We start from the raw sequence: 9833 nt of genomic DNA, 5'->3' as shown, positions 1-9833 counted from the left end.
CCATCCATCCATCCATCCATCCACTCGGGGATAAGAAAGGACGCGCTGGGTGGGTCCAGGTTCTAGAGTCAACATCCTATGGTTAATGTGGAGGCCGAGACTTGGCGGGTCGGAATCGCTGCTGCCTGACAGGACTGCCCAGGTCTCCTAAAGGTGAAGAGTTTCATTACAAGAAAGAGAAGTAGGAGGTAAGAGAAAGACGAGGGGGAAGAGGATTGTAGGAGGATAACTCCACAGAAGGAGAGTAAGTAGGAAAACCAAAAGGTTTACAGCAAAGTTGAAGGTCGGTGCGCTAATTGCAGAGACTGCTGTGCAAAAAAAGGTTAAAATCACGCTCGGAGACCTGCACTTATTCGCTGCAGACGGCCATCGAGGGTCAAATAAAATGAGGGGGTGCGCAAGGAGGAGTATGGGGTGGCGGAGCTGGGGAAGAGCTGTGAGGGGCTGGCTGGGGGTCCGGGCCGCGGCGGGGCCGGGGCGGGCAGGGACGGCCTAGCTGTGCGAGTAGAAGCCATAGTAGCCGCTAATGTCCTTGGCGCAGTTCTTCTCGCAGTCCCGCTGGGCCAGCACCTCGCTCTTGAGCGGGGACGAGCTCTCGGACACGGGCGTGTCGGCTGGCGAGATCCGCCTCCGTTTGGCCTGCTCGTAAATCCCCGAGTCGCTCGAGTCGATGGACTTGATCGAGGAGGGCGTCTCGATCCAGCTGGAATCGGACAGGTCCTTGGGCTTGGCGTCCTCGGCGGCGCCGGGCGGCAGCGGCGAGCGCTCGGCGGCCAGGCCCTCGGCCTCCTCGCCCAGGTAGGGGTTGGCGCCGGCCATGCGCGCGGCGGCCGCGGCGCTGTTGGGCCAGCAGGGCAGCACGGAGCCCGACTTGGTGCCGCAGTACTGCGGGGGGCTGCGGGCGCCCCAGCCCGACGGGTCGGCGTAGTAGCCAAGCGGGCGGCCAGTGCAGCCTGCAGCCTGCAACGGCAGCGCCTTCACGCCCGCCGCCGCGTAGGAGAGCAGCGTGGCCGCGTTGCCCGCGAAGTCCGTGGCCGTGTCGTAGGCCGAGGCCGCGAAGTCCAGCCGGTTGTTGGCCGGCGTCACAAACCAGCGCTGCGGCGAGGGCGCGCCCGGGTCCTCGGCCTGCTGCGGCGACAGCAGCCCGTTGGTGTGTGGCACGCTGCGGTCCGTACCCGGCCCGGGGCCCGCGCCCGCGCCCGGGTGGAAGCGGGCCTTGGCGTAGTTGCTCACGAACTGGTCCTGCAGGAAAGAGCCGGCCATGGCGTAGCGGGCCCCGGGCACGATCTGCGAGCGCGGCGAGTCGTTGGGCGAGGGGGTCAGGCGGTCCATGTCACACCCAGTGTAGATCCTGCGGGGTAGGGAGAGAGAGAGAGAGAGAGCCGAGGGGTGGCGCGGAGGTCCCTGGGGGGGGGGGTGGGGGCAGAAGGGAAGGCCACCTCCACTTTTCGCCCACCCCCACACCCTCCATCTACAAACTTGCAGTCCAGAATTTCCTGGAGAATACAAGAGGCCACAGACCTCTATCATTCCCAAAATAAATCATGGTATTATGAAGGAGCCAATCTGTCTATGCAGGGACCTGAGCAAGATGCAGACCATCAAGGGAACGACTTCCCTCTTCTCTTGCTCTCGTCAAGTATACTGGGGTACTGAGAGAGGGGCACAAGCAAGGGCTTTCATCCCACTTCTCCAACATTTGTGTGCACATTAAGGCAGATTTACCTAGGGACTAAGATGCTCTTTGCCCATTGGGCCTTTCCTCTGCAGTCAGAGTTTCTGGGTGAAATTTCTAAACAAGGTACTCACTCCTCCACCCTTTTAAGACCTATGTCCGTTTGATTGTTCAGGTCATTTCTCTCCTTTTTCTAGATTGTTTCAGAAACCCCTAGGGAAAAGCCGCACACGCAGAAATCATCAAAGACTGATCTTCACCCGTGTTCTGGAACTCGAGGTTTGCTGCTGGAAGCCTGCAAGGTACTTAGTGTCTATTGTTTCCCCTGTGTGAAACTTTCACTCCCACGTCTATTAATACAAACAAGAATTACTACTCAGAAACAGTAGTCATCAATCAGAAATATTCTGTTAAAAGAAAAGGTGTTCTTTACTCTGACCTGCTTTTCCTAGCTTTTAGTCCATTACGGCAGAAACTTCGGGGCAAACCTACGGTGCAAACCTACTGTGCACTTACCAGCCTACTCCGTGCAGTGGACCACTAATAATAGCTAACCTTTACGGAGCTTGACTATATGCCAGGCATTGCGAGCTAGGTAACTTTTATTATCCCACTTTACCGATGAGGAAATTGAGGCAAAAGGACGTTAAATAACTTGCCCAACCACCGACAGTGATTGTGTTGTTGGGAATTACCTTAGATAAAATAATCAAAGATTAACTTTAGGCCCTGGGCCTAGAAAATCACATTAGAATTGAGAGGAAAGCAAGGGTTGGATGAAGATTGGTAGAAGTGTTTTCTCATACACATGCACACATGCCTCCCTTTTTATTTAGCTCACACATAAATGTTTTAATCTTTAGTCAACAGACTGTTTTGAAGGAGAACCTCAGTCTTGTCAGACCTTAATCCTTCAGGGAGGAGATTCCCTGGTGAGTGGCCAAGCAAGCTCCTAGTACCCCATGAACCCTTATACTTCTCCCTCTTTCTCCAAAATTGAGCCATGCCCAAGTAACCAATGTAAAAGGGGAAAGGAAGAGTGTCATAAACCAGTCAACTCTTCCCTATCCCCTAAAGATATCAGGTGTTTTTTGTTTTGTTTCTTTGTTTTGCTTTGTTTTTTTTTTGTAGAGGTAAAGAAGTTTTTATGAAAAATTTAAATTGATTTAACATCAAAGAGGAGTGGCTTTTCCAACAGAAGGCAGCCAGAGGAGGAGGGGCATGTGAGAGTTTTGCTGTGGCTGCTCAGGTCCATTCTGTTTAGTGCACAAAATTTCCCTCTTGAAATTGAATTCCAGTTTCAAATAAGAGAAGTAGAGGGAGGCAGGAAGGGAACATAACTAGCAAGGTGCAAATATCTTCTCTGTTTATCACCACAATATTTTAAAAAGAAAAAAGCAGTCTGCAAAAGATACAGTTTAGATGCCCATCCAGGTCCCACCCACTTGGGATTACTGAATTGATTTGTGCAAAATAAAATGCTTTTGAACAGATGTTCACAACAGAATTAAAATCTCAAAATCTACAGGACTCTCCTCCAACATCTCTAGTCTCTTGGGCCACACACTTTCCACTGTGCTGGGCACACCTTTTTAGATTGTGAGGAATAGAGTAGCCAAGTTTTTATTCTGGGGAATCATATTGATGAGACTTGCTTCCTTTGGAGTACTTTTGAAGAATATATATAGTGGTTATAGGCAGTAATATCAATGACTGTCTTTTAAATTATTAGAAAATATCAGGAGGGATAGTTAGTATCCGCTTGGAGATGGAATAGAGGCAGTCACTTGTCCCTTTCTGCACACACATAATCTATGCTAGTCAAAGGCAGCTTCAACTTTTTAGCTCTGTCTCCGGCGCTCAATGTAAGCCATGAAATTAAGATGTATGTACCCTTTCCTTTTATGGTCAGAAAACATGGGGGAACCCCACAATCCAGAGTTAGATTTATAACACTATCTGAACTCTTAGGCACTATGGACCCTGAGTGAGAATTGCAGAACAAGCCCAGAAAGCATTCAGTTTACACCTACTGTTGCCCCCAGAGAACAGCCTTTTGATACAAAAGAGGGAAGTAAGGGAGGCCTAAAGAAAAGGGCACCAGCATGTTTAATTAAAACACACCTAGATACAAAAGAAAGAGGAAAATATTTTTCTTTTGAAGTTTATAAATAATACACAGCAACACTGTCTGAATCTTTCCAAAAGCCTAAAATGACCATAACAGCGGTTCTGCTCACGAACTCGCCTGTGGTGGGTGCACATTTGTATTCAGTCCATGGTAAACTTGCACAGGAAATGCTATTACACAAAACTTGGAAATAGGTAAATAAAAGTCACATATGCTAAGGAGACTGGTAACAACTGCCAGAGGAGCCACATGCCCTTTTAGGCAGAATTGCCCGTTTCAGACATAGACAATCTGAGCTGAGCATCTGCAGCGCTACATACAGTACTCGCATCCGGGAACCAGGGCAGCCTCCCCAGCCAGCCAGCCAGCCCCAGAGGCCCGCCAACAACTTTGTAATCCACAGGAAAGCTAAAATTAGGTGGAGGAAACCTCTGACCAAAAACCACACAAGTACCAAGCCACAAGGTCACCAGAGAGAAGGGGAGCCAACAACAACAACGACGACCAAAAAAAAAAAAAAAAAAAGAAGAAGGAGGAGAAGAAAGGGAAAACCTGTAAAACAACCTTGTCTTCACACATTCTAGCTTTCAAAATCCTTGTACATAATAATCCACCTTTGACCTAAAGCCCAATTCCACAACTATTTGAAAAGGAAGATACAAAATTACTTACGTGTCATAATTATCCCGAAATCCTTTTGCAAAGGGGTTGTGATCTATTTTCAGTTGTGTAATCTGGCAAAGAAAAAAATGAATGTTATCTCACCTTTTTTACATGAAGACTGGGTGTTTGAGAATATATCATCTGCCACTTTTACAGGGGCTTAAGGCCTACAATTTATTAAATAGCAAGGTTTTCCTAACTGAAAAATTTGAGGGATTGAGTGGAAAGGAAGTATCATGAAAGTTATGAGAAACATGTTTAAATAAACGATACCTATAACTAAAGGACTGCTTTCAGTTAGCTCTCCTGTTTTTTCTAAATTGATTCAAAATCACATTTTTAAAATGCTTGTTACACACAGTGTACTTATTCAGACAAAAATCTTTAAGGAGAACTTGAATTCATCACTAAATGTTGACTATTTTAAGTATTTTATATTTTAAAACATTTGTCGTTTCTGACTCACAACCTGAGAAACCACAAGTTGCATCTTAAAATCAGGTTGGATTTAAAAACATGTTTTAATTTCTGATATTATCATTTAAGTAAAAAAAAAAAAAAAAAGACAAACACAAAAACCCCTATCACTCCTAGTAGTCAAATCAGCCACTAAAATCAGTTTTTGCAAACTTGCAAAATCGGAAGAGGTTCAAGTGCTAGAAAGCTCAATCCATAGCCCTTAGTAATTTGATTTATTGTAGTTTTCACATATATGAATGTGTATGTTCTTTTGATCTCCCAGAACAGTGATGTTTGTTCATTTCAGCCATCAGTTCTGAGATGGAAAAAAAAGAGAGAGAGAGAAATTTTTTTTTAGATGCCAAAGCTTGCCAAGAATAAAATGCACGGGGAAATCTGCTTGTTTTCTAAAGGAAAGAGAGACTTAAAAAAAAAAAAAAGTAGATTTTAATCTGTTCTAGTTCGAATCCCAAATTAAAACTCCCAAAAGAAGAGTCTTTAGAAATCCTGGCCACCTCAAAGGTGGCCCGGGTAACCCGCGACGAAAACAAATAGAAAGCATTTTCCCACCGGCTTGGTGTTTAGGAAAGGTGCCGTGGGCAGGCCCCTAGCCCTAGGCCTTAAAACGCACAGCGGAGCCAGCTGTTGCTGATGTTAGCGCTGCTAGTACCCTAGACCTGCATGACGGGAGGATGTGAGAGGGTAGGAGAGAGATGTCTGTGCCGCCCGCCTCGCGCCCAGCCCGTAGGTCTCCTTACATCCGTGTTCTGGTAGGCGGTGACGGCGATGAACTGAGTCTCAGGGAAAGTAAATGTCTGCACGCGGCCGGGCTGGCTGGTGTCTTCCGTGCCGTCCTCGTTCACTTCCACCACATGCAGGCGGGGCTGGTACTTGTGCAAGGACTGTAAAACCACCATCTGTCCGGCGGAAAGAAAGGGGAGCGCCGGGTGGCGTGTTAACGCGGTCGCTGTGCGCGTGGCTGTGTGCGCCCCGCTGCGCGCCCGGACTGGCGGACGCAGCCTGCAGCCAGCCTCCCAGGCTCACTGACCGCGGGACTCGCCTGGCTGGCGGCTGACTGGCTGGGGCAGACCGGCCTTCGCACCTCTGGGAGCGAAGATAAGCCGGGGCACCGGAGAAAAGGGGGAAGCCGACCGCCCGATCCTCAGGGCCCTTCTCCTAGTCCTCCTGTAAGGAGGAACAAAGATTTCCACAACCTGCAGATCTTGTGGGGTTTCTTCTCAAAATCAATCAGTATTAGTACTTGGGAAGGTCGGGCACTCCAAAATTGGGCCGACGGGGGTGTTGTCAATGAGAACAACTTCATAAATTTAACATAAATTTGGAGGGTGGAAATCCAATTTTTAAGTCTTTTTAATGAAGCAAAGAAACGTGTATCCAGTTCCATATGCTGCTTTGCACTGACGAACTGGATGTCAGGGAGGAAGGGGTGAGAGAGAACACGAGCGCTTGAGCCACTGACCTGCCCATTGTTATTTGAAGCTCCTTTGTTGTTCGTAAGTTTTAATTTTCCAAAAGAGATTTCTTGGCGCATCCAGTGAGCCCCAGTGTTGGGGGAATCCGGATGCATATAGACCCGATTTCCTAGAGAAAGAAATACGTTGTTTACATATGCCCCCGGCACTGCCCAGTCCCAGCTCCTCACCACGTAGGACACACACACACACACACACACACACACACACACACACACACACACCTTACTCCACCGTGAAGCCCATTAGCTGGGGCTTTTTTAGGCCGTTCTTTCTTCCTATTAACTGGGGGTGATTAAAATAGCTTTTGCATAATCCTCCCCCTTCTCGCAGCTCAGTCTGTCCCCCTGTCCCCCTCGTTTCCTTTTAGAAGTCATTGGCCGATCGTTTTAAAAGTCGCTCGAGCCAGTCCACAAAGGCTTTAATTAATCATTCTCACCTAAATAAGTGTCAAGAAAATGTGTTAATTGGAAGGACTTGCCTTGCACATTGGTGTCCGCTTTGCCGCAAGGAACCCATTTGCCTCCTTGAAACCTCCAGTGATTGGGATCCGCCAAAATCACATCCACAAAAATATTGTAATGAGCCGTGGGATCGAGACCAGAAATGTTAAAACTTAAAAAAGGAAACATGCGCCTATTTAAATTAAGGGGTGGGGGGAGAAAACAAGGAAAAAAGAAACATAAATGTTAAAGATTAAATGCAAGAAGCGGGGCGCCAGATAGCAAAGCAAAACTTGTTCTTGCAGCAAATAGGGACGAATATTTGATGGGTTAGAAAAAGGGTGGTGGGAGAAGAAAAGAAGTGCAACCCAAATCAGGGAGAGCGGCGGGTGAGCTGGAGTGGGAAGGCGGCAGGTATCACTGCCCAGGTGGAGAGAGAGGTTGGCGACCTGCGTCTCCACCTGTCCGTGCATGCCAGTGTTGATGCGTCCCTCCCATCGCCCAGCCGCTGGCCGGGGCTCTTCCTTTTTCTTGCCTTCCTCTGGCCACTGACTGGCTCTCCAACCACGTACCTAGAACGGGGTGCCCGCCACCAACATCCCCGTGGCGGTTATCCCTTCCACTTTCCCCCTTTCTAAAACCAGCCAACTCTAGGGCGCCTTCCACTCCGCTCCCGACCCCAAATCGTCGCTGCCGCGGCAGTCACAACCTAGGTGCACTTGTCCCCGGCTGCGCCTGGAGCAGCGGCAGCCAAAAATGTAGTATTACCTTCCCTGTTTGGTGATGATCATCTCCGTTTGGTGCCGGTGAAATTTCAGCCAAAGAGGCCTGTTGCACAGGTACACCTGTGCTTTGCCGGGCACCAGCCCCGGCTGGGTGGAGGAGAACTGGTAGAACGGAGCTCCTTGGTAGGAGTGGCCGTACTGCTGTGGGTAGGGGTAGCCGGCCGTGGGGTATCCCTGCGGCGAGGAGTTGGACAGGAGGCTGTTGTAGGCTCCGTTGGTGATGACTGGGTGGTGGGCCATGTAGCGGCTGGGGCTGCCGATGGAGAAGGCGGGGTGCGCCGGTCCGTGCTGGCCGGGGTACGGGAACATGGCACTGGGAGCAGTGGCCGCAGACTGTGGCTGGCTGGACTGAGAGAGGAGGTAGCGATCTGCAGCAGAGCCATCGAAACTGTGACGAAGCTCAGAGACCCCGTCCAAGACAGGAGAGAGTTTACTTCTCTGGACGTCCCCTGGTGAGTCCTTGGAGTCAGGAAAATTGTCTGTATCTGACTGATTCGTCATCCCCCTGGTAATTTTTTTCAAAGGTGAACTTCTCTCCAGGTTGTCAGTGGTCGAGATAATGGGATGATCGTGCAAGACAAGCTCGGATCCGCCTGAATGTGGGTAGCTGCTGCTCACATTGAGAAATTTCTTGGAGAGCATGATAGAAGGAGAAAGGCAGTGCTCCAGCTGCATAGCTCTAGAACCTGAACACTCGCCCTCCCGTCCCTGGTTTTTAAAGTCCTATTTATCATAAACTAGAAATCCACAGACCCCCTCACTAGACAGAAAGCACTTCAACCAGCAAATGCTTCTCAAAGGTTTGATTTACTTTTTTTTTCCCTGGGAGAAGAGATTGGCCAATTGACACTATGCAGCAATCAGAAAAGGCTCACTTTTGATCTTGCTGCTTGTGCTGCCGATGAAACGGCTCCTGCCATTGGTTAACTGCTGACAGTAATTTAATTAGATAGACATTAATTAGGATAATCACCTGGCTCCTGGTAGCGACGATCATGGCAAATTGAAGGGGATGATTTTATTGTTGGCTTGGGGGGTGGGGAATGTGTGTTGGTTTACGTGAGCACTGTTGTGTCACCTTTAAGCTTTGTGACCACTGCTTTAGGAAGATTCAAAGATGTGCAATTTACTAAACATTTCCTACCTTCCCCCCTTCCCCCATTTAGAGCGGAGGGGCGGAGGAGGGAATTCGACGATGCTAGGAGACTTTTCGGATCTGAATGAGCCAAATATTCAGTTGAATGTAACGATTTCAAGTGCAAAGTATACAAAGCGCGAGCCGGTGGCCTCTTCTCGCCCTGTAAAAGTTCCAGAGTCTGTCTTTTCCAGCTAATACAAAAGCACACAACACCTGAGCTGGTGCTTTGTGAGCAGGTCCTACGTGTCCTCGGCGCCCCCACCCCCACCTTTTAAACTGCAAACATAAATAAATAAATCCCTGCTGCTGAGAGCCACAGCGACAAGCAGAAGGGGGGGAGAAGAGGGGGCGAAAAGCAGCAACTCACCCACCAATCCACCCACCTCAGGAAGGTTCGGTTTCTTGTTTGAGCTCAGAAACAGTGACAATCTATGATCTCCTTTTTAAGTTTTGAAATAATCATAAGCTGTCGGGCTAAAATGCCTTAATGTATTTGCAGTGATGTTTACCGGGTCTTTACTAAATATTTTATCAGCGAACTTGGTTGCAGATTATCTGAAGAGCATCTAACTGGGGGTAGGCGCCATGCATCCTTCTCGTCCCTCTGCATATCCTTCTCTCTGAGGTACTGGCTTGGCGACAGGTTCAAAAGCTTCGCCAGGAAAAGAGAGGGCCGAGTCCCCGTGCAAATGGGCTCGTCAGAAGCGCTGATCTGGGGAGACAGAGTGGAAGTGGTGTCAACACAGTAATCGCTACTGAAAACGTGTGTGTGTGTGTGTGTGTGTGTGTGTGTGTGTTTAATGTTTATATAATCTGGAGGGGAGAAAAAGCATCCATGCCAGTAATTTTAAAAGGAAAAAGAATCTAAAGAGGAATAGAAAAAAACCAATTTAAAAGGATGTTGGCACAAATAAATAGCACGAGGCCCAAAGAGACCCCGAGGTGTAGGAAGGAGGTCTCTCAGCATCCGCTCTACAGAGGAGCCCAGCCCTCGGCCTGAGCCAGAGGGCCAACAGCGGCAGAGGCTTTTTATCTGCCCAAAACTG

General features: G+C 48.8%; 1 protein-coding gene across 1 annotated transcript; it reads right to left on the bottom strand.

Annotated features, from left to right (window-relative positions):
* Positions 1–249: 249 nt before the first annotated feature.
* Positions 250–9769, bottom strand: TBR1 (T-box brain transcription factor 1). Its single transcript, XM_003907534.5, has 6 exons — positions 7633–9769; positions 6903–7057; positions 6409–6530; positions 5687–5845; positions 4479–4540; positions 250–1351 (listed from the first exon to the last, which is right to left on the bottom strand). The coding sequence occupies exons 1-6, from the start codon at positions 8322–8324 to the stop codon at positions 493–495; spliced, it is 2049 nt and encodes a 682-aa protein (XP_003907583.1). The 5' UTR covers positions 8325–9769; the 3' UTR covers positions 250–492.
* Positions 9770–9833: the final 64 nt, after the last annotated feature.

Source organism: Papio anubis, chromosome 10, assembly GCF_008728515.1.
Source record: "Papio anubis isolate 15944 chromosome 10, Panubis1.0, whole genome shotgun sequence".
Lineage (NCBI taxonomy): Eukaryota > Metazoa > Chordata > Mammalia > Primates > Cercopithecidae > Papio > Papio anubis.
Note: the sequence above shows the minus strand (reverse complement) of the source record. Positions and strands in the feature narration are given on the sequence as shown.